The sequence below is a fragment of the Schistocerca gregaria genome, chromosome 2 (genome assembly GCF_023897955.1).
Source record: "Schistocerca gregaria isolate iqSchGreg1 chromosome 2, iqSchGreg1.2, whole genome shotgun sequence".
In the NCBI taxonomy this organism is placed as follows: Eukaryota; Metazoa; Arthropoda; class Insecta; order Orthoptera; family Acrididae; genus Schistocerca; species Schistocerca gregaria.
In genome coordinates, this window is record NC_064921.1 from 604,661,630 (window position 1) to 604,687,197 (window position 25,568).

The following is a 25,568-nucleotide window of genomic DNA, read 5'->3' on the forward strand; positions in this document are numbered from 1 at the left end:
AAGAGAGAAGAAAAGGTGACCGACACAACAATTGTTAGCCTGTGTTTCTCTAATTTTACAGTTGTGGTCAGTCCGCGATTCAAAGCTCTGTTTCATTTTCCATATGAACACCAGATAATTTTAGTTCTTCTTCTTACTTCTTTCTCTGTCAATCCAGTCGTTGTCTTTAATTGTTCCAAATACAAAAACTCGTCCATTAGTTCAGTGACTTCATTGTTAATTCGTACGATATTGTTTTCGGTATGTTGGTGCCCATTGCTTCGAACTTATAACTGATATAGGTCTACTTCTTTCATTGCTTGTGTTAGTCAGCTTTCTGTAGAGGCAGTGTAACAACATCATAACAACGAAAGTGGTTCAGATACTTTCATAATACTTTTTCCTTGTTTATCCAGAATCGAGATCTGTCGACTGTCTCTACGGCTGCTGAAAATAGTGTTGGCAATGTTGATTGCACTATAAACGTTATAAAGAGATGTCTCCACAGAGCAAAGTCCTGGTTTGTGGACCCGAGCGGTGCCTCCAGACACAGTAGTTGTTCAGTTTCTAAACAGTTTATCGTACACAACCACAAAATAAGTTATATAATAATCGAAATAATTGAGCTAGGCACGTCGTTTTACGCCCGACCAGCGCCTATTCCGAAGATTAAAACGACTTGGTTATTTTTCCAGTGGAACGCACTGTGGTTCTAGCAATGTACGATTAAGTATTGCTAGAAGAACAGCAAATTCCTCTACATTTGTGATATACAGTCAAGAAAATTCCTCTATCACCAGCTTTCAGGGCCCATGCACATCGTGTAACATCAGCTGTTTTCCAGTTCCCAGTTCACTTGTATATTTTTCATTTTTGCAATCATGTTGTGATAGTCTAAAGTAAGAATGCTCAACGTATTGGCTTACCTGGGCTACGCTGGAAGAAAACGAGTATTTTTGGGCCGGGCATAACATACTTACCTCTAAAAATAACCGCTGAAAGAGAACGTTAGAAATCATAGAATTAATGTGACATTTCATGTTGAATTTGGGAAGCTAATGTATCAGTATCAGATTCGATCGAGGTGGTTGCAAGTCTCAGGTATTCTCGAGGTTTTCATCTGAGGTTCCGGTTCTATTTTTACTTTGTGTGCGCTTACTCTTGGAAATAACTGTTCGCAAACGTACGAGCTTCCAAGAAAAGCTAACACATGACAATGCAGCGAGGGGTATTTGTGTTCGAACAGATATGATTTGCAAAAGTCCAACAAAGATGTATAATCAATTTTTTTTTCTTTTAACAGGAACTCAGACTGCAACTTTATGTATTTCATCTGGAAATCTTTTGGCAACGTATCTATAATGTTTGAAAAAAGTGTCACATATATGCAAAAAATTTGATAATTTTTTCGAAAATTTGGCAAGCGATTTTCAGATTCTTGCAGCAGATCAAAAAGTATGGTTGCATATTTCCATCCTGTTTGGCCAACGTTTTGAAATGAAAAATATGTTTTTTAGTTACTTCTTTATTGTTTGAAACATTGTACTGATAAGTAGGTTTCTACCTCTAGACGCACGTTTAAATCACCTAAACGAGCAGACAGTTCTACCAAAAATGCTAAATCTGCCATCCAGTTAACATCGTCAAGTTCTGGCACAGATTCTGCTTCTGGTGTCATGAACGATTTGACTTCATTAATTATGCTACAAAATCTTTTAAACATCTGGCTTCGACTGAGTCACCAAGCTTCTGCAAAATATTCGATATATTCATATTCAGCAATCAAACTTCTGAGGAATTCCTGGAACTGATGATTATCTACACCCTAGGAAGCTAGATCAACTCCTGTCGAATGAAGAAACCGAATTGAAGTTCATCTCTTCGTATCGATCATAAGCTATGATAGAAATTACATACGGGAGTAAAAACATTTCGTGAAAGCCCATTACAGAGACGATCGTATTAAAAAGTGTTTGTAGTAATACATATGATATTAAATTAAACCTGTTATAACAGAATACGATACTGTTAGATAGCAAACATTGTCAGTAATTGCAATCCGCATGAAGATTTCTAACCTATTTGTAGTGATCAGAGCGATTGTGAAAAAGGTTGCTTATCACAACTACACAGAAATGACACAGTATTTCGATAAATTGGTTTCATTATACGTCTCTAAATCTGGCTGAATTGGCCTGTTGTAAGAACGAGACTTTTCGGGTTCAGGTATAGCAAGGGCGGCAATGTTAAAAACGGGCTGGACCAATGAAAGAATAACATCGTGTGGCGGGAGTTTCAAATTGAAAATGTTCACTTTATCATAACTTGACATAAACGAAACTTTATCGTTTTTTTCCGATCGTGTGGCAGATGCTCACTTCTTGGACAGCATACGGCCCGCGGATTGGAAACCCCTGGTCTAAAGTAAATTTAGTATCTTGTGATTACTTCGTTGAACAAAATAGTCGCCCCGCCGTGCTGGGCACTATATGACGCCGAGTGCTGCGGCGCCTGTTGTCATCGCAGGCTCTTCTGTGTTTGTCCTCACCAATAAGTCCCTAGAATAAATTGTAAGTTGAATTTCCTGTATTGTCGAAAGCCAAATAGCTAAAGCCCATTTCAGAAAGTTTATTTGAGTGGTGTGTTTCGAAACAACGCACAACGTAAAGTCACACATCACAACACAATTCCTTTCGTTTTTCGTTCTTGCTGTGTATTATGGATAACCTTAGATGTCCATGTTTATTTGATGACGATACAATAGTCCTAGGAGGGTTCCTTTCTTCTTCTGATTCTGAAAATCTCAGGAATGAGGCTGGTAGGAAATTCGGTGACTGAAGTATTGTTTCCGGTGTGAATCTTGTAAATGATGTAATCTAGCACGCACATGTCTAAAGAATGAAAAAGCGTTTTACTGCCATATGAGTGTTTTCGAAAACATTCCGTTGGGCTAAGTAGCATGTATTTGCCCACTCGTTGCCATCTAACATACATTTCGGTATACATTTTTCGGGTTTTAGTTTGGCGGTCCGTTTTCAAACCTGAATTTATAGCATCTGTGTGGCACACCGTTGAGAAACATACGCCTCTTTTGTCATACTATTTCAAAGCCATCATAGTGTCTGTTGACCTAAATTCCATTTCACCTTTTGCAATTTGGCCTTAAGTTTTGGCGTAGCTTTCCTGTCCATGTGAGTTTTCCTGCAACATTTGTTCTTTTCTCAAGCAAATAGCAGAAGAGAAATGGACTTGCGTACAATTTGCCCACACATAGCGTGTGTTTTATAGCGTGCATTTACTAAGGAAATCTTAGCACTCCTGGCACGCACAGGCCCTGTCGCATATACCGGCCGTTAACACAGGAAGCACGACGACTGTACATGGATGTATAGTATACGGCGCTAACAGTTACTGGGTTAAAGTTTTTGTGACAACTCTGTTGGTACTATCTCTATTTAAAATTCGTTAAAAACTTCTTGAGTAACTGCCTTTACGCTTTCTTTTTATTTCTTTCAGCTGCTATTTTTCAGTAAAACTTCAGCTTCGTTTCAATTTGCCATGCACATCTTTGTAATTATTTGACTATTTTAGAGTCCATTCGCTGCCTTGAAGAGCTGAATGTTTACTACTGGCCTTTCAGACATTTTCAAGTGGTTTTCCTGTCGTAAAGAACATTGTGGTTACTGATTCCTATTTCTGCGTCCATTGAATCCAAACATTCGGGTCTATTTATTGGCAGCAGGTGTAATTCGTTACGGCTTTTATTGTAACAAGATCGAGAAAGTTACGCACAATTTTGTTTCCAAACTTAAGCCTTCCACCACTTTGGCACTTCATGTGGATAACTAATAGAGACATCTAAACTTACGAAAAAAAGTCGCTACACCAAAAAATAATTAATGTTGTGTAATGAAATTTCGGAAATAAATTTGTCTAGGTGACATATTTAAATGATTAACATTGCAAGATCGAAGGTTAATGTAAGCGCGAGATAAGCCATTGCAGATGTGAAATGCTGGTACATTAGTAACCGGTGTAAACGACGGAATATTGAATACAAGAATACAAACTTTTATGCGTTGTCCTGCGGAGTCTCAGTTTGTGGGATGGAGTTTCGTGCCTGTTGCCCTTGTTCGGTCAATACAGGGACGGTTAATGGTGTTTGTGGATGACGCTCGAGTTGGACGAAGATGTCTCATATGTGCTCGATTGGAGAGAGGTTTGGTGATAGAGTACGCCAAGGCAACATATCGAAACTCTGTAGAGCAAGTTGGGTTACAACAGCGGTATGTGGGCGAGTGTTTTCCTGTTGGAAAACACCCCCTGGAATGTTGTTTATGAATAATGCGTGGGATAACACTCCCGCTGTCACACGAAATCGTATCCCAGACCGTAAACTCCAAGTGTAGTTACAGTGCATCTAGCACGCAAACATGTTGGTTGCAGGCACTCAATTGGCCTCTTTCTAAACGACACACAGCTGTCACTGGCACAGAGGCAGAACCAGCTTTCATCAGAAAAACACGAAAGCACAGAAGTCGCAAATGGCGGTAGTTTGGCGTCTAGCTCGGATCTGACCCTGAAGTAAGCGATTTGTAACAGTTCGTTGTGTCACTGTGGTGCCAACTGTTGCTCAGATGGCTGCTGCAGCTGCAGTACGATGCTCCACGGCTAAACGCCAACCTGATGGTCTTCCCTCTCGGTAGTGCCATGTGGCCTTCTGGAGCTCGGTCTCCTTGCGACCGTACATTCCCGTGACCACGTTTCCCAGCAATCATCTACAGTGGCAACATTCTTGCCAAGTCTTTCTGCGATGTCACAGAAGCAATATCCAGCCCTATTACACGACTTCGTTCAAGTCAGTGAAGTGTTGATAATGGCGTGTTTGTTGCCTTAAAGGTGTTCCTGACTAATATCAACTTACCACGTCTAATCTCAAAGATAAATAACGCTCACGAACGTCACAGCGTGGTTATAAAGCAAACATGATTTACATCCTGCACGTGTAGTCATGCAGCATACACATAATAGTACGTTGGCTTATACCATGTTGGCGGGCTACTTGCCCGGAGCTTGTACTAGGGTTCGTCTCGGTATGCTGTGGAACCTGGACCTCCAAATCTGGTGTACGCACAGTCCGCCGCCTCCCTGAACGTTCATCTGTCTGAAAGACAAATCACACAAACTTCCAAAAAGGAGCTTGAAATGTGTGATGTGGTTGGTGTCTGTGAAGGTACTTATAGATGTGCTGCCTCTCGACCGTTCCTATCAGGTTGGTCGTACACAAACACCATCTCGGATTGGACCCGACATGAGTACCGGACCATTCTGCTGCTTACAGTACGCTGCGCCGATAAAATAGCCTGCAACACAAAAGGAACTCACGGCAAGTAGTCAGATGCACTGTCATTCGTCGGAGCCATCTACCATGGCAACGATGTATTTCCGGACACATGTTCATAAGCCCTTTTATCCTCAATTTCCACTCAGGAAACCGTCCCTGCAGTATGTGAGCTTTATTAATGTTCACCTTGTATACAGTCATTTTATTATGATACGTACTCTAGCGGAAAACTGGAGGAGGAAGGTCGCAAAAGTGTCCCAGCCAAAAAGTTCTTTGGGCAGATGACTTCCTTCTTCTGGTACAACTTTGTGGTAACTGCTAAACATTTCGAATCCGTGCAGTGTTGAAAATGTTTGGGAGATAGCGCTCAGGTACCACAGTGGATAATTTAAAACAACGATCTGTCTAGAAGTCTAGAAGTCTAGGAAGTTGCAATATGGCCTTGATACAAGTACATGAACATTCAGTAAACTGAATTATTATATTCAAGAAATAGCTAAAGGAATAATAATTGTCTGCTGCTCGCTGTCAAGTTGTTTTCGTCGCTGCCTCTAGATCCTGAGGTCCCCAATCCGATTCCCAGACAGGTCAGGGATTTCCTCATCTTGGGGCTGAGCGTGTTGTTCTCAGCATTGCGTCTCATCACCATCATCAACAACGCACAAGTCACGTAAGTGGCGCTAAAAGCAAGGACTTGCACTACGCGACCTAACTACCATAGACAGGATCTCGTCTCCTGGCCAATAATTCAGAACAACCATTTCATTTTTTATTAATTATGAAACCGTTACAAAAAGTAATGCTTCGAAAGCAAATATGCGCGATAGTAATATATTTTCGACAGTGTATTAATGTCATTCCATACTAATGGACAACAGTGTCCTGCGTAAACAACGGATCAACGTAAAGTCGATATTTTGTGCATTATTACTTGTATTTCATGATTATAAAAAGTAAACCTGACATCAACCCGAAGATTGGTATCAGCACCCCATGCTTGAATGTGCATGGTCTTACAGGAGGTCGTGTGCCATTACCTTCCTCCATTTCCGGATTGTGTGTAACAAGTAAATTACTTCTTTTGTGTCTGGTACTATTATAATTTGGGACTAGTTAACAGCAGATAAACGTTTTTTCGTTTTTCCTTCTTTTATAATAATAAGGAATGTTAGAGTATATCGCTCCGTCGATACAAAGTCATTAAAGAGATTTGAAAAGCGGCAATAATTAGATCTTTCATCGCCTGACCAAGAAATAACTTAGGGGGGAAGAATATAATACATGAGGAAAATATAATTAACCTTATTGACTGGGTAACATAGTTTATGTTTGTTACTTTAGGTGTTGGCTCTGCCTGTGGCTATGTTTCACTGGTGTATAAAAACGAACTATTGAGGAAAGCAGCGACATTTACTGATCCGAAGTATGGTGTGAAGGCTATCTAAAAAAACTTTGCAGGCTGTATCTCCATAATAAACTACTAAATAGTAGCACGTTTTTCCACCAACATCGCATTTTCCGACACTTCAGTACAAAAAACCGTACTAAAAATGGTGTTCCGGCGAGATCATTAAAGCGTTAAGAAGAATGTCGGTGTGGGTCCTATTGAACGGTCACTATACAATGATAAGCCAAAATAATGTGATCACTGTCTACCGCGACGTTGGATGTCACCTGGTGGCGTTGTGGGTACGTGACGCGGTAACATTAAGTACAGGCTGACAATTATTGAATCATATAAAATTATCATAACTTCTGAACGGTTTGTGTTACGACGTTCAAACTGCACGATTTTCCGCGGGGTATGATGGGAATTAGTATGCGCATGAATAGTTTGGTTTTGCGATGAAGCCCGCTTTCATTTGGATGGGTTCGTCAATAAGCAAAATTGGCTCATTTGGGGGACCGAGTATCCGTATTTCATGCTCATAAGCCACACATCAGACCAGTAAATGCCAAACGACGCCTTGCTTGGTGTGAGGAGCGTAAACATTGGACGATCGAATAGTGGGAAAACGTTGTGTAGAGTGACGAATCACGGTACACAATGTGGCGATCCGATGGCCGGGTGTGGGTATGGCGAATGTCCATTGAACGTCATCTGCCAGCGTGTGTAGTGCCAACAGTAAAATTCGGAGTCGTGGTGTTATGGTGTGGTCGTGTTTTTAATGGAGGAGCTTGCACCCCTTGTTTCGCGTTGCACTATCACAGCACATGCCTACATTGATGTTTCAAGCACATTCTTGCTTCCCACTGTTGAAGAGCGATTCGGGAATGGCGATTGCATCCTTCAACACAATCGAGCACCTGTTCATAATACACGGCATGTGGCGGAGTGGTTACACGACAATAACATCCCTGTAATGGACTGGCCTGCACAGAGTCCTCACCTGAATCCTATAGAACACCGTTGGAATGTTTTGGAATTCCGAATTCGTGCCAGGCCTCACCGACAGACATCGATATCTCTCCTCAGTGCAGCATTCCGTGAAGAATGGGCTGCCATTCTCCAAGAAGCCTTCCAGCACCTGATTGAGCGTATGCCTCTGAGAGTGGAAGCTGTCATCAAGGCTAAAGGCGAGCCAACACCATACTGAATTTCAACATTACCGATGGAGGGCGCCACGAACTTGTAAGTCATTTTCAGCTTGTGTGTCCGGATACTTTTGATCACATAGTGTAGGTTAATAATTGTCACCCTGTATGTAAGGGGAGCAGACACGGACGGGGGATCAACCCAAGCAAGGTAAGGGGCTGCAGATGGGGAAATCCATTGAGGTAAGCGAATTTGACAAAGGACAGATTGTTGTTATTACGCAGAGCCTGTGGCGAATATCTCGAAAACGGAGCTGGTCGAATGTTCACACGCTGCTGTAGTGGGTATTTACGGAAAGGAGTAGGACAGTGAAAGTGCTGCACCTAGGCGAAAATGGTTGGATGTCCAAGACTTCACAGAACGCGGGGTTCGGAGGCTGGTATACTCTGTAAAGTAGGATAGATGGTGATCTGTGGAATCTCTGCCGAAACAGAACGATGCTGGTGCACGCACAAGTGTTTCGGGGCACGCCCTTCGTCGTACATTGTGTGAACGTGGTGCTCCACAGCAGACCGCCTTACGTTTTCACATGTTGGCCGGACATTGTCTATTACGAGTGCATTGGGCACAGCACCATCGAGATTCGACCGTCGTTCAGTGGAAACTTGTCTCTGCGGTTGAACCAATTTTACTGCACTAGGTCGATAGTCGTCTCCTCAAATGCCGTCGTCGAGGTGAACGGCGGCTCGAAACCTGCAGCGCGCCACGGACGCAGGCTGGTGGGAGAGTATTGTGGTATGGGTGACATGCTCCAGCACTTGCGTGGGACCTGTGGTAGTACTCTAAGACACGCTGACAGCTGCGAACCACCATCTCTTCATGGACAGAGATTTGAGGAGCATTATAGTGAACTCACGCTGATGTCTCGACCACCAAACTCACCTGATGCAAAGTCTATGGGACCCACTTGTATCGCCGCCATCACTATGTACGCAGTGCAGCCCGTTACGCGAATTACATGATCTGTGTGGCGACATCTAATGCCACATACAAACAAGCTATTAGGCGGTGATGATCATGTCTAAAATTTCTCTACAACCTTAGTTTTGTCAGAATTCATGCTTCAGCCGCAATGAGTTAGGTTTCGACAAGACAAACAGTAATGCACGTTTCATCTTCCCTTAGAATTGGCAAAATTGTCAGATGTGTTGTAAATTTTGCAAATTGTCTTAAATCTTAAGAAAATTTTCAGTTTTTTTCTATTTTCGCAGCGCACCATCGCTTCTAGTTTATTTAGGTGTGAAATAGCACATGTATTTTTCCTGCTCGGTTACTGGTTTGTAGAATTCGCATCCAAAGGGTACTACTCCTGATACGTTTTCGGATGTTAAGTCAGCCTGAGTCAATTAGTTAATTTTGTAGATGAATGTGAAATACATTGTTGTCGCTAGTTTAATTCAGTTATCACTTTAAATGTTTGGAAAGTTACAGATTTGATGATTTTGAACGAGAAAGCACAAAAATGCGGTCTGTCGAAATTAGGTATCAAGAATAAATACTACTTTGCTTAAAAACCCTTCATGGGCGAGGTGGTGAATGTGCCCCGGTATGGAGCAACTTGATAGAGGTAACCAGTTAGAATTTGAGTTGCAGAAGTTATTTTCATTATCAGTATCTGGGCGCCTGTGAGAAAAGATGTTGCGAGAATTTACTGCTCATCACACCGTATATATGTGCTTGGATACTAATCGGACTCATGTCTCGTAAATTGAGGGAATGCGTCACTTTACGGTAATCCGTCTGTTGGACGGGGTCTGGAGCTGTCAGGAATTTGTATTCGAGGAAAAGAGGACGTAATTCGTGTGCTTTCATCTCCAATACAAGGTACTACAAGCAAAGCACGATTCATTGATGTAATACAGGTAAACAAGCTTACCATCTACTGGTCATAACCGCGGAGTAGACAGTGCTTAAGTGGTCTTAGCACCAGAAATTTCAACGCTGCTATAAGATTTGTTGAAATTTCCATGGTAGACTTGAAAGCAAGCCTTCTAGTAGAGATGAATCACGTCTTTTGAATCCGGATCGGTACTGACCAAGTTAGAAGTACGTATTGCGCTGAGTGCTATAAATTTATTATCCAGTACGGTAGCTCAGCGTGTTCGGCCCGTGGGTTTAGCTGCCGTCTGTAATAAAAAAAGCTGAGTAAACGGATCAACGAACAAATTGAACGAACACTATAGAACAAAATGAGAGAAAACAGTCAGCGTCATGGACTGCCGTCCTAAGGTGCCCCGGTTCGATTCCCGGCTTGGCCGAAGATTTTCTCCGCTCAGAGACTGGGTGTTTTGTCTTCATCCCCATCCGGCGCGCAGGTCGCCCAATGGGGCGTTGAATGTAGTAAGACCTGCACCAAGGTGGCCGGACCTGCCCCGTTAGGGGCCTCCCGGCCAATGACGACAAACGCTCATATGAAACGTACAATTTTTTATAAAAATGGCGAGAACAGTTTACTACGTCTCCGCTCTGAAAAGGAACTACGGTTAACACCATTTTCATATTGTGTTGGATGACTGCGTAATTTCTTGCTGCATTGTTATCGGTATTCAGGTTTGTTTTGTGTGTGTAATTATGCTATTGTATGATCTATTGTAACTAATTCTGTTTTACCGTCAACAATCTAGAGAAGGCTTTACAGGTAGCTAGAAACAGTGAACTTGTTTGCTTGAAATTTTAAAAGCCATGTATAGTGGACAGTTTGCATTTTTTAATTCAGTGTGTTGTGTTCATTCAGACTGTTTATCGTTGTCAGATATTAACCCTAGCAATATCAACACATTTTCCATAACATCTATTTTCGAGGAGTAATAGTTTATGAGCACCACAAAAATATTTTTTTTATTAACAAAGTAATTTTGAAATCTCTTGATGTGTAAAAAGGATCCTGAAAATCTTTGACATTTGTTGTGAGAAGTCACATCCACTATCAAGACTTAAATTTTTGTGTTACGTTTTACCGGAAAATTTGAAATAATTGGTTCAAATGGCTCTGAGCACTATGGGACTTGACATGTAAGGTCATCAGTCCCCTAGAACTTAGAACTACTTAAACCTAACTAACCTAAGGACATCACACACATCCATGCCCAAGGCAGGATTCGAACCTGCGACCGTAGCGGTCGTGCGGTTCCAGACTGAAGCGCCTAGAAACGCTCGGCCACCCCGGCCGGCTTTGAAATAATTACAGAATTTGCTGGAAGAAACCATTAAAAACAAATATATATTTCTTCAAAATTTTGAAATATAGCTTACCTGATTAAATTACAGTATTTTCAAGAAGTGGCCATAAAATCTCTCCTCCCCATCTAGATATTGTAAGGAATAGTGAGTTGTTGCAGTTCTTTCTTGTATGTAGTACGAAGGGAAAAAATAGACTGCTATATTGCAAGGCAACAGGCATGCTCACTACCGATTCTGGGGAGGGGAGGGGAGGGGAGGGGAGGGGTGGCGACTGCGCCCTCTTCTGCTCAGACCCTGGACACACTTTGTAACAGATCCAAAGCTGATTGCAATAGTAAAAAAAGGAATTGCAAGTGACAGTTTGATGAGCAACATCATACCATTTATTTAAAATTTTAAGTTACTGAAAAACGTATGTTAACATTAACCACAGTCACAGGAAAAATGTAAATTCACTTTGGAGATTTATTTATTTGATGGTAGTACTTCTTATAAATTTGCAATACTGCAAAGTAGCGAATCAACTGGAAGAGACAATTGCTTACCTCACTGACTACTTAAGAGCCAGTCTTAAACTGTGTCCACTTTGTAAACCAGTGAGCCAAGCTGAATGAAGCTGTAAAATGCATTCACAACTAGCACTGAAGAGGGCGGACAGTGCATTATCACTCGCTGGCAACATAAGCAACGGTAAAGGGATTGAACAGCACTTCATACGAGATTCTACTGGTAACCATCCTCAGGATCTGCACACATTTCTCACTCAAAGTGCAAAGTTTACATGGAGATAACTTTGAATGGAATGGAGAGGAAGCAATATAAATTTCAGATGTCCATTTCTCATGTACTTTATTGTTACACAGATGACAATACATTCTAGAAGAGACACACCAACATTTATAATATCTTATCTTTATGAGATACAACAGAACATAAATATCACATTTAATATAAAAATATGGCTTATTGCTAGTTTGATATCAAAATAGGGTTTCACATGTACATACACCTCTTGGTTCAGTCAGTTTTTTATCAACATCTCAGTGGAACTAGCATTCCAAATTCAACCTTCCTCTAGCACAACTAATATCTTTCAAAGAAGTGACTTTTCCGTCTCAAATTTTTCGCATTGCCATATAAAAATATTCAGTGACTGACCCATTTGCTGTTCTTAAGTTGGCGTGTCTTATTGTATGAAAACAGAATTCTCTTGACTCCAATATTAAAAATACATTTGCACGTATTCAAAAACTACGTGTTCATTTATCTATTTATTGCTTCGACTTCTCATTCTTATACCTTTTAAGTCTGGTTTCTCCAAATGAAATACAACTTGCAAAAAAAAAACCTGTCAACTACAAAGTGACTTTGTTCCCATTAACAATCAGAGCAAGTGATATGCATTTTACAGTTTTGGAACACTGAGAAACTGATAATATTCGTCGTCTTTCAGCTGATTAATCTTAAATCTAGATCACTTCATCGTCTGCAGCACTCTTATTACATAGTGAAAGTTCTCTCTTTGGTGCATTTAGTGTCAATATCGTTCAAGGAAGGAGACAAATCCTAAGGTCAGTAACCTGATAAACTGTTGCAGCTGCTGAAAATACGTCTATTATACTATAACAAAATTATATCTGACTGTATCAAAAAACTATCTAAAATAATAAAAAATATAATAAATTGCACTCATTTAAATTGCTTTCCATGCTGACTAAAGAGCCAATCGATAGTCGATCAGCGTCAGATGCATTCGAAGCTATATCTGGTTGGTAACTCAAAAATGGAATGACTAGACGTATTTCAAAGTAATTGAGCAATGTTCATTAAAGACATAAAGGCACTGTTCTTGTCCATTGTCCATTCAGTCTTAGCGTAGGTACCTTACATTAGGGAGTGCCCGCAGCACGACGCACATATTTAAGTATATCCTCAGAGTGCTGGAAATATGAGCACTGCAACTGCTTGCACTGTTTATAGCTAAGCTAATTGGTCCGATTATGCCACGATGGAGGTGTATATTAGAAGGTGTACAGCACTTTATTTCACGGTGCTGTTTTGCTGGACACTAGCGTTTAGGAATGGGGCGAGCGAGCAATGTGAACGAAGAACTCGACACGGTCTGCTGTCTCCTTCCCGCAGGCGTTGCAGGTGAAAGGGTTTTTGAGGCCGTGGTAGCCCTTGTGCAAGGAGTACATGATGACGTCGCGGAAAGTGATTTCGCAGTGCTCGCAGAAGAAGTCGCGCTGAGCTTCCGAACTGTCTTCTCCGTCGTCCGCCTCTGCCTCCGAAGAATCTGGACGGTCGCTCGAGGGCTGCGGTTCCTTCTCTGGCTCGGGATCGAGAGGGAGTTCCGCCTTTAAGAGCTTCCGTTCTGGCTCGTCCTCTGCGCTGTCGTCATCCGCGTGGTACTGCAGCTTCATGGCAATGCGCTCCAGCTTGTAAGCCTTGCCCTTTCGGCGGTGCTTGTTCGCGGAAGGAGCCGCCGGGACGGGCACCGGCGCCGGCTCGTCCTCCATTGGCAGAGCAGACGCAGCCGTCGACGTAGACGTAGACGGCGTCGGTGTCGGAGTCTGCGATCTGACAGTTGCCGGTGAGGGAGACTCTGGCTTTGTGAGATCCAGCGGGTCCGGCAGCGGAGTACTGGCCTGCGGCAGCGGCACGTTGGGAACCTGCAGCTGCGTAGCCACGAGAATGCGCGCCATATAGTCCTGCATCTTGGCCTCCGCGTCCTGAGGGCTCTCGTTATCGTTGTTATTGTTGACGAAGAACGGGAAGCCGCCGCTGTGCGCCGCGGCGTAGTAGGCGTCGTAGCCGGCGGCGTCGGACGCGTTGTGTGGCACCGGGTTGTACGGGAAGGCCGGCATAGACGGCACGAGACCCACGTTGCCGAACTGGAAGACGGCTCCTCCGGGCCGCACCAACGGCGCGAAGGCTGCGGGCGCGAACGGCGGCAGTGCAGCCGCACCTTGGGGCGGCGGCGGCAGCGGCTGGCGCGGTTGGACGGCTGCCTGCGGCTGCGGCGGCGGAGGCGCCGGAGAGGGCGCAGATGCCGACGGCGGCGCGGCCGCAGCCGCAGCCGTCTTTTTCGGCGTGGTGGTGCGAGGCCGCTGTTTGGGTCCGCGCCGCGTCCCGTACACGTCTATGATGGGCAGCGGGTTGGGCGAGCCGTCCGGATTGAGCACCACGTCCGGCGTGTGGTGGTACTTGCGCAGGTGCAGCTTCAGAGAGTGGCAGTACTTGGTGGCGTAGGTGCAGTCGGCGCACCGGTACTGGTATATGTTGGAGTGCGACTTGAGATGCGAGTTGAGCATCGACTTGTTGACGCACTGGTAGTCACACTTGTCGCAGTGGAAAGGCTTCCAGCCAGAGTGGTTGCGCAGGTGGTACTCGAGGTGGTGCTTGTACTCCGTCACGAAGGGGCACCGGTTGCACGTCAAAAGCTTCTCCGCTTTGATGTGTAAGCGAGAGTGCGTCCAGAACTCCAGTTTCGTCACAGCCACGAAGCCACACTGCTTGCACCGGAAGGTCTTCACGCGGCCCTGCAACAGTATCGACCCACACTTTTAGCAGGACGCAAAAAAGTAGACAGTACTTAAAATATAGGGTGTTCCACGAGGGGTGATTATTATTCAAGAATATGACAGGAACGATCATTCTAAGCAGAAGTGTTCAAGAAGCATTGGCTGCTAAATGCGTTCCTCAAGAGCTGTGAGCACTGCTACTTCAATACCGTAAAACAAATCTCATCTATTGCAAGCTCTGTTCAAATGTGTGTGAAATTTTATGGGACTTAACTGCTAAGGTCACCAGTCCCTAAGCTTACATACTACTTAAGCTAAGTCCGTCTCCGTAGCGTAGCGTAGCGGTAGCGTTACTGCCTACCACGCAGGGGGCCCGGGTTCGATTCCCGGCAGGGGACTGGGTGTTGTGTGTCCATCATTGACTCGCAAGTCACCGATGTGGCGTCACCTAAAAAGGACTTGCAATACGACGGCCGAACTCCCCCGAATGGGGCCTCCAGCGATGACTGCAGCGCCTCAGACCGATTGGCTAATCCCGCGCGGCGCAAGCCCTGTAATATGAATACCATGAGAGCTACGAGTACGACGTCTTCGTTATTGTGGAACGTCATCTACTGGAGAACTACTGAAGGTATGCATTTCAGAGCCCGTGTTCACTAGACTTTTTTCTCCGAATGATCGTTCCTGTCATAGCCCTGGATACTGACCAATCCAGGGACGCTACCTAGTACACTAGCAGGGAGACGGGACCGCCAAATAAAGAACGTTAAGGGTAACCTTACGACTGATTGACGTTATATTTCTCGATTATTTGGCATAAATCTTCCCAAAAGCATTAATGAGAGATTTTCAGTGTGTAAAACCGTAAAGCTCTCGACACGTATGCAGGTTCGTACACCCAGCACTAGGCACGATTCTACTAGAGGAAATATCCAGTACTTTCCTCCAGCCTCAACTGACTTTACCTAGCTAATTGCAGTTTTGACACAGTTCAACTTTGAATCAGAACCGCTATGCAGTTCGACATTGTCTGTGGTGAAAGAAGTGGTAACAGACACTGAAACAATGAAATATTATGTTTTCGTTGTATAAAATTTTAAATGCTGAAACAACCAAATAGGGCACTTGTGATTCAGAAGAAACTTAAGCCAAAAAGGCACCTACTCGGTTGCTTCTATCTGCTAATTCCAGCGCAGCGTACACGACTTCACTCAATCATTATCTTCGAGACACCTGATGAACTGGATAGTGACGACTCCTCCTGCAACACTTTGCTTTACCAGAAGCCTATTCAGCACCCTTTGCTATCTTCCAAGGGCTTCTGTCTATTATTCTGCTTCCCACTCCTCATGATTGAAGAATTTGCTTCATGCTGAATGAGTCGTGGTGCAGCTGTCAACACGTTGGACATATTCCCGTGGACGCTGGTTCCAATCCCCGTCCGGCCCTCCAGAATTACGTTTTTTGCTATTTCCCTATATCGATGAAGGCCTATGCTGGGTGGTTCCTTCGATAGAACATTAACGAGTTCCTTTCCCAATTCGAGATTTAGCTTCGTGTCTAATGATGGCATCGATGGTACATTTATCGTTGATCTTACATTCTTGTTTTAAACCAAGTTTTGCCTTTCAACCTAACATCGGCCTACTCTACATATCAGACTGCCACTACAAATTTCATTTCACAATACAATATAGTAATGTCGAATAAATGTTTTCGCTGTTTTGGCTTACCGGCAGAAACGCGTCTGTATGGCGCACGTTTCCTGTGCTGTGATTGGCTGCAAGAAACTATCGTAAGAGGTGGCATGTTAGATTATAAGTTTGCGAAGACAAATTGCCGTTATTAGTGATTTTCATATTTAACCTTCGTTGATATGAAAATATATTTCTTCATTGAAGCTTGTTATCAAAACTCTTAACCGCAACATCTTTGTTGATAGGCTACAATTTGTTGTGCTAAAGTTTCGGGAAATGTGACATTTATTTATTGCAGTTTGAGTTTCATAAAGTTCTCTCATAATTATGAAATGATCAACATTCACTTTTTATTGTATTACCGTTATATTAAATGATTCGTTGATTGTTCTATCTTGTGACTAGTAGTGTCGTTCTAAAGATTTTATGGAAAAAATTTTAGTTTTTAAGCTCAGTCCTCCGCGAAAACAATCACAGGTAATAACCTGAATTTGAAAAACAGACCACTCCAAAAAAATCTTAAAACTAAAGTTGATGTACACGTTGAAATTCCATTCTTAATCCGCTGCGTTTTATCGTCGACAGTACATATGAAGAACGCGAAATGTAGCAAAATTTGCGCAGAGCACGTCTATTGCCGAAAAGGCCACCGTTCAGGAAATTACAACAAGCTTTGTCTCCGGAGCTGTTATTTTTACTCTAGAAAGAATAAAGTAGCACACGAAATCCATGTATACTTTAAAATGACAGTTCTGTACTAAAGGATGTGTCGTCCGTATTCCCGAAACACTTCGTAAGGATGTGCATACTATGTTCGTCTCCATAATAGTAAATTTTTAAGACGATCCACCATGCATGATTCACATCATGACAATGCTAAGATATTTCGTTATATTTGAAAGCAATGTGTCTTCTTCCATTATTTTGTCATTTCCAGATATATACAGCGAAGGGACGCAAATTTCTACTTCAAGGGTTTGATTAAGTGCAGTGGACCGATGTAACATTTCCCGACACACAACTAACTGGGGATGTGATAATATTTGTATATCGTCTGATGACGTCCTGCTGGTGACTGAAATGGAAAGTATGTTATGTATTATACTCAGCCTTCATGAAACGAATTTGAAATCAAAGGTTTCAAATTTTTAAATTCACGTTTATCCGCGTCAGATGAGGTGTTCATAATTGCGTATGGTGGACAGCAGGTTTGACACCGAAACTCTGTATTCCTCACTGTAAATAATATCACACCATCCTTTATTTGTAATTGTTATGTGCAAATACGAATTTTCGCATTTTACTCATTACAATTGGCTTAACGGCAGGTATAAATTTATCGTTTATTTTCAGGCTCGCCAACTTCTCATTCCAGTCGTAGCAAGTTTAGTACTGAGCCACCCAGTTTTAAAATTATGTCCCAGCGTGTGTGTAAAATATACGAGACAAATTTTAAGCTCTGATCAGGAAGTGTTCGATACTAGTAACAGGGTGGGGTGGAGAGAGCTGCATTTTCACAGATGATGGTTGCAGAAACCATAGAGCAGTCAATAAAATAATTGCTTTATGGTGTGCTTCCTGGTGTTCTCCCAAGTTGTTACCATTTTATGTAAAATATTTTGACTACCGACCCAGCCTAGTTTTGCTGCTATGCGTACTCGCTGCTTATCGGGCTGGTTGGAGTCTATGTAGCGATTACACAACAGCAAAACTCTCAGCACCTGAAGACAGCTGGGTGGACCGCAGTAATACTGTGCATAAAATGCAAACAACGGAACAGCACACGATTAATCAGTTAGGCCGATAAAATCGACTGATACAGCCGTGATGCTAGTGTTTTGCAGTACTGCTTACACACAGACGTCACACATTTTGGTCAAAGTCCCCCGTTTTCTCGGGGGAGGGGGGGGGGGGGCGGCGCGCCCACGAAAATCTAAAGAGCTTTGCTAATTGCAGCTTTGATCTGTATTAAGTGAAAAAAAGAAATCCCCTAATGTTGCATGTAGTTTTTCTGCAAGTAAAATGTGATCTATTTTAAGTCAGTACAGGGTGTTAATATCCAGGGACAGTTTCCTTATACTAAAACAAGAAAAAACTCTAGCAAACAAGAGCTCTAAAGCGCATACCTGAAGAGATCAGCACTGGCTCATCTTAGATACTATGGAACATCTCTTCTACTGCAAGCTCTTTGCTTTTCGTATTTTAGGGAGAGAAAGTATTGACCAAAACAAGAAAAAAGGCAAGGAAACGTTCTCTAAAATCCATAATTTAAGAATTATGATCTCTTGTTCGGGGGAAGGTGTTTTGCACTAGCGAAGATGGAAAAGTGCTCGTACCTCTTAATGTATGCATTTTAGAGTTCTCTTTTTGTAGACTTTACTTATTTCTGCATGAGGAACCTGTCCCTGAAGTTTGTTCGTGATTGTTTTAGGGAGCATCCTGCATAGGGATGTCTACTTTAAGAAAAGCCTCTGTAGTCTTAATGTTCACACGAAGAGTTGGTAGTTGAAAACGTACCAGCAGATTGGCGCAACAACTGTCATAAAAATATACATCAATATGTGTTCATATCATAGCACTAGTACACATTTTCATCTTGATAGCTTTTATTTACGTATTCCGTACAAATTTACGCGTTTTGCTTTGTACCAGCAAGAGACATTGAAAAAGATCGATAGTATAGGACTGTGGGTCGGTTTGGTGTATCGATGTTGATAAGATGAAACGAATGAAGTTTTATGGTACAAATAAATAAAAGCAATCAAGACAAATTTGTGTCATTCAGCGACATCTATGGTCAGGACCGTCGCATTCGCTTACCTGGGAGTTTATTTTGGTCTCAGCTGGGTCATCTTGCGGCGGCGACAGCGCGTGCGCCTCACGCATGTGTGCGCGTAGATTCTCTACAGTGGACGCCACGTGATCGCAGGAAGGACACCGCGGCTCGTAGTGCGTTCCCAGGTGAGCTTGGAACTGGTCCCTGCCACAGATAAACAACATTGCACTGGCCACACTGCTACAGTGTCTAATAATTACGTCTAATCCTCACGAATTACACTCTCCAGATTTAAACTCTCGAGTGGTTAATGGTGTGTCTTCGGGCGTTCAGTTTACTTCTTTGAATTTTTATGTTCAAATTTCGCCTACCGGCCCAGTCGCAGTTCTCAGGTGCGCGAGCTGTGTTGTGCGTACTCGCTGCCTCAACTCTAAACACTGAAGCGTTGTAGGTGTGGCACTTTTTGTAGCCAAATTCCACTCCCTGCACGTGCTACGACCATTGATTCTTATTTGTTTTTCAGATTCCGCACTGTTATTTCATGACACGCACTTTTATCAGCATTTTCCAGTTCTGGTGAATGAGCTGACCGGTAATATCTTAATAGAGTGACGGACCGAAAGTTTCGCATGAGCGGCAACTTCCCTGTCGGCTTACTAGGTTATCCGACTATTACGTAGACAGACTCCTGAACTACATTGTCCCAGAAAGTTTGTGTATGCAACACTGGTCGTGTCATGTTGGGGCCCGCCACTCAATTTTCAGAAATCGCCGAGAACCTGATTCACGAGACCTGAAAAACGCGACTGCAGCGTGCGTTTCATAGATCAGTAATGCGGGCTCAGAAGAGCACAAAAGAGCGTAGAGAGCGCCGGGAATTTAATTCTGGTATAAACAGGGGTGGGCAGCACGGATCAGTTCCAATATTTCAGAATCTGGTTGCAGGCTACGCACCAAGTACACAGCTAGCAGCAGCTGAAGAGAGCGGCTTAGCCAGTTGGATTAGTGTACATAAATATGGAATCAATATTTCAACTGGGTCGAGAAAAACCAAAGGTTCGCATTTTAAGTGATTAGTTATACGCTAAACTCAAAGCAGATTATAGAAGAAATGAATATCTCAGTTTTATTGGTTGATACGTACTTGTCTTGGGTGCGCACGGTGCAGACGGGACACTCGTAGGTGGTGCCGCCATCTGCGCTGCCGTTGACCATTCCCATCGTCTCGACAGCCGCCTGCAGGCGCCGCAGGGCGCCCTCGCCTTCCGCGGAGGAGTGTGACGAGCTAGACGAGTTCTCGTCGGCCTGCGAGACGGCGGAGGACGCTTGCGGCGGCTGGCCAGGCGACGAGCTGCCTTCCGGCGGGCTGGCCGGCTCCTGCTTGGTCTGCGCGCTGCCCGCTGGCGGCGGCGTCCGCAGTTGCGGAGACTGGGGGACGGCCCGCGCCAGCGGCTCGCGTGCGGGACTGCAACACACGGAAGTAAAGTTAGGGGAGGATCAGCTAATGAACAGTGGAGATTCGCAAAAGAAACGGAGCAAAAGAAGCGTACATGTAGCGAAAAACAGCTGATACCAAGGAGACGAAAGAGAGAATTATCAATTGTTGGTTCGAATGATTACCTGCCAAGCTGGAATTGTGCAGAACTGTCTGTCTGTTCCTGCTGTTGTTGTTGTTGTTGTTGTTGTTGTTGAAGCGGCTGTTGCTGCTGCTGCTGCTGGTGCTGGTAGTATGGCTCCTGCGGCAGGGTTTGTCCGCGGCCGTTCTGCTGCTGGTGGTGGTGGGGATTGTAGTAGTAAGCGTTGTGCTGCGTCTGGGACGGCGTATTGTCCAGCCGCTCCAAGTAATGGCCGTTCGGGTTGGGTGGCGGAGACGACAGCAGCTGTTGCTGCTGCTGGAAATAGTGGTGATGTTGCGAGGGTCCGGGATCCTCGCGCTCTGGCGAAGGCCCGCCGCTGCTGCCACTGGCACTGGCGCTGCGACCGGGCGAGATGCCGGAGTCGTCGTGCCGATCTGCGGCCTCGCCATCAGAAGGCTCTTGCTTCTGGCGAACAAGGTAATGAGTCAAGCTAACCGTCCACAAAAGAGACTAAGAGGACGAGGAGCTAAAGCTAGAGAGAAGAGGACGAGGAGCTAAAGCTAGAGAGAAGAGGACGAGGAGCTAAAGCTAGAGAGAAGAGGACGAGGAGCTAAAGCTAGAGAGAAGAGGACGAGGAGCTAAAGCTAGAGAGAAGAGGACGAGGAGCTAAAGCTAGAGAGAAGAGGACGAGGAGCTAAAGCTAGAGAGAAGAGGACGAGGAGCTAAAGCTAGAGAGAAGAGGACGAGGAGCTAACAAACACAAACGAGAGAGAGAGAGAGAGAGAGAGAGAGAGAGAGAGAGAGAGAGAGAGAGAGAGAGAGAGAGAGAGAGAGAGAGAGAGAGATATACTCACGACGTGGGCGGTGGTGCTGGGAGAGAAGTGCGGCAGATGCCAGGCGGGTCCCGCACTTGACACAGCCATAGGAAAGAGCGGAGGTGCGGGGGCGGCGGCTGTCGTGTTCATGTCGACGATGTTGTCGCTACTGCATGCCTCCTGCAAATGTAAGACCTAGTGTTACCGACACAGACTGTAGTGCGAAGTAAATTAGTTGAGATCTGGCGCTTAGGTTGCGCTGTCGTCGAGACAAATACTGTCACAACAGTAACCCCCCTCCCACCATCCTCCTCCTCTCCCCCCTCCTCCCTGGAATCACCATTAACGTAAGCGCTTTAACAAAACTTAGAAAACATTCTCTTCGAGCGCTCATTTTTAAAATGAAAGGAATGGTATTTAGGTTTTGTAGGTAGTTCATTAAGCACAAACTAGTGAGTAATAAAGACGACTGGCCCTGCTTATTTCTAAACATAATTTTTATAGACTTTATACAATTCTCAGTGGATTATTAGTGCTACATGCTAATTCCGCAGAAAAGATAGTTGACTATCCACAGTTAGAAGCCATGCTTCCTCTGCAGCACTCTTTTCCCTAGCGACACTTTTTTCACTCTCTTGGACCCCCATTTAAAATCAACCAATTTAAAATGTCTGCACTATATACTTTGGACCACTGTTTCAAAATCACTTGTTGCTCGACCCCTTACTTCTGAATTGGCAGAAATTAGAAAACTGAGGCTGCCGTGGTTTTGTCTTCTTCCACCGTCAGTAATAATAATAATAATAATAATAATAATAATAATAATCGTCATAACGCATTGGCCCTACTGCATTGTAATTGCCATTCCATAGTTACTGATATGTTATGCTATCAGTGCTACAAAGTGAATAATGAAGCATTTCCAAGTTCATTGCGGAAGCTATCTACAAGATATTTTCATGAGAGGTTTAAGAATATGTGATTTGTATCTCCCAGTTTTACTATTAAATTCGTGATACGAAGTGCGTGTGTAGTGGGTGAACTATGTGAGGAAGATGACCATACATTTATTTCATAAGTGTAACCACCACATTCGGTCACACGTTAACGCTAGAATATGAAAAAGCAATTATTGATTAGTTACGTAATCAGTGTTAAGGTCTTATGAAATATTGATAATAGTAGTGTTCTCAATAATTTAGTGTGGTACCCGAAACAATTGAGCCCCTTTCGTTTTTACCTCTCACAGAATTACATTCTACCCCAGGTTGGGAACCATTAGCCTAGAGGCAGACACTGATCTGCGTGGCGTTAGAAAATCGTTTCTAGTGGGTTTATCCCACACAAAAAAAATCAAATTGTTATGTATTAGCTTCAGAAAACTGCATGTTTACAGTTTGGACCATAATTAACTCTCACCGAATACTAAGGTTTTTTACGTATGACCTCTCACAAAACTCGCGTAAAAATCCTGAAATTCACCTTTAGTTTATTCCATGTAGTGTGTCTGAGCGTGTCAAAAATCTGTTCTAAGTTGATATGAAAGCACGTTCGTGACAACTGGTACATACAATACTCAGAGGCAGTGGCAACACTGTGCAACTCTACGACAATGCCAAGATACCGCTGGTGTAGGCCGCTCGCCGTCAAATGCCAACTAATGTAATGTTACTACAAACATACTGCCGAAGGGGAAGGCAGTGACCGTCTGCTGACGAAATTATTTTATTGTATTTTCAATGTGTGCACTTGGGATAGCGAACTGCTAATTGGCTCCTCCCGAATATTGTCAGCGAACGCTTGCCACCCAACATATCTCTAATGTTACCGGGCGACTGGCTAAAAAGTCTAAACCGGGATATAGCCTGTGTTACCAGAACAAATAAATAAATACAATACAAGAATTTTAACGTTACTGGCTCACTGTTCACCTCTTCCTACAAGTTACATTACGTCTTTTACAATAGCCATGTCCATTTCAAATGAATAGAAATCGCTGTCAGTTTAACAGTAAGATTGACCTGTTTCTTATTCTGATCTAATGAAACATTCGCCAGTGTTCGAAAAAATCGAAAACTATCTGGGGGAGGGGATTGAGTACAAAAACTAACTTATGGACGAATATTTAGAACTTTGTGATTTCTAACTTTTTCGTACAGCATTTACCTTCACAGGTACGCAAAACATCAGTTTATCACAGCAAGGGAATTTGATGCATAGTGCATGTTTCAGTGTAAACTGGCTCAGCTCCCTCCACAGAAGAAAGTTCTGCACACTACAGTAAAATGCGTGACATTTAACTATTATCGATCATGTCTGAAGGCCAATTTCCAATCTTTCTTGCGCAGCAAACTCCTTTCTCAAACCTTAAAGATCGGAAGCATGTACGTAGTGACGCTTTTGAATATGCTACAAAACCGCACACTGTTAGAATTCTGAGATTTATTTTTAATGGTATTGAAATACTGCAGCTACAATTACTTTATTTTGTAATTAGAACCTGCACATTGCAGTTTCATCTGCTTCATCGCCCATTGTTGTCTCCAGTCCGAAGACTGATTCGATGCAACTCATCACACTAGTTTATCCTATGGTAGCATTTTCATCTGCGTAACTACTGCAACCTACAGCCGTTTCAACCTACTTGTACATTCAAGAATTCTCCCTCTACAATTTTTACACTCCACACTTTCCATTACCAAACTGACGATCCTGCTAAGCCACGGGGTGTGACCTATCAACTAATCCTTTCTCTTATTCAAGCCGTGACATTTCTTTAACCCCAGTTCGATAGAATATCTTGTTATTTATTCGATCTGCTTATCTAATCGTCAGCATTGTTCTACACTACCACATTCCAAAAGCTCCCTTTCTATTTCGTCTGAACTGTTTTGCCCATTCCATACCGCAATCATAAAATAAGAAATTATCGGACATTACACAAACTTACTGGCAGCTTCAAAGACATTTAAATCAAAACATCTTGACACATTCGCGCTTTCTTTCTTGTTGGTATTAGTACCTACGTCATGTAATATAATGCATCGTGTCAACTGAAGTAACATGCTGTTACGCCCCTCCCCCTAGGAACAAATCCTCAGAAATTTTACCTCGCCACAAAAAAGTTTTTAGCCATGTTTTTAGGTATTGGTCGTGAGCCATATGATTTACTGTGGCTGGCGAATCTACTGGATTTTGGCAGAGCCCATAAATTGCAAGATGCAGGTGTGCCAACACGTTGCAGCTAAGAGTTCACTGCTCTGGTAAGTAAGGTTATCTCGTAAAAAAAGTGCGAATATGGAAGAGGTTTCGGTTAGTCTTTCAAGCTACCAGAGAAGTCGAAAAGCTAATTCCCTTCTTTTACATTCCTAACTATGTCCAGGGCATATTTGCCTTTTTTGTCCTGTGGTAGGAGCATTTCTCATTCTGATTCCCAGCTTTTACTCTACCATAATTTTGACATTAGACAGCCATTAGATATCTGTTGACTCTGCCGACGACTAATCCGGTAAAGGTTTTTACTGTCTCTCGAACGATGTTTCTTATATGTTGGCAACGACAAAGATTTCACAAAACAGGACGATCATTAACATGTATTTGTCTACCTTCTTACAAAACTTGAACCGGTCCGCGAAAAGTTTGAAACATTTGAGTTGCATGCTTCAAAAACCTCCCAGAAAAACTTTTTCACGTAAAATCTGAATGGTGCAAGGGCATACACAGAAATGATGTCATTAGCTGGATATTTATTTCAGCCCAATTAACATCTTTTGCAAAAAAAGATGTAATCTATTCGGACAAGTTGGTGGGGGCAGCTCCGGTTCATAGTTCAAACATTGCTTAATATACTGTAACAAAGACACAGTGAGGCAGATGTTCGAATGGCTATACAAATAGGCGCTCATCCAGCCAAAACCAAAAACTTTATCACGTCTTCCTACCTCAAATAGAAACTTAACACCAAGAACAACGCTCACACCCTCTCCCGCTGCTGCATTGCCATTCTGCACTGGCCCTTTTCAAACATCAGGCATATTTACAGCTTCCGCACTGTAGCGATAGCCGGGAGGAACACGGATG

The 25,568-nt window shown here is 43.2% G+C and overlaps 1 protein-coding gene and 1 non-coding gene across 3 annotated transcripts in view; one reads left to right on the forward strand and one right to left on the reverse strand.

Annotated features, from left to right (window-relative positions):
* Positions 1-11,459: 11,459 nt before the first annotated feature.
* The window catches only part of LOC126334553 (protein hunchback), a 39,444-nt gene continuing 25,335 nt past the window's right edge, over positions 11,460-25,568 (reverse strand). The window contains exons 2-6 of one of the 2 annotated variants that reach the window (XM_049996927.1): positions 21,528-21,668; positions 20,717-21,138; positions 20,241-20,561; positions 19,141-19,300; positions 11,460-14,641 (exon numbers count right to left, since the gene is read on the reverse strand). In XM_049996927.1, the coding sequence (XP_049852884.1) occupies positions 13,175-14,641; positions 19,141-19,300; positions 20,241-20,561; positions 20,717-21,138; positions 21,528-21,638 (2,481 nt within the window). In that variant the 5' untranslated portion in view covers positions 21,639-21,668 and the 3' untranslated portion in view covers positions 11,460-13,174. The remainder of the gene's footprint in view (positions 14,642-19,140; positions 19,301-20,240; positions 20,562-20,716; positions 21,139-21,527; positions 21,669-25,568) is intronic. The other variant, XM_049996928.1, reaches the window with a different exon arrangement.
* Trnag-acc (transfer RNA glycine (anticodon ACC)) lies at positions 14,946-15,022 on the forward strand. The gene has a single exon. It is a non-coding gene; the product is annotated as a tRNA-Gly (tRNA).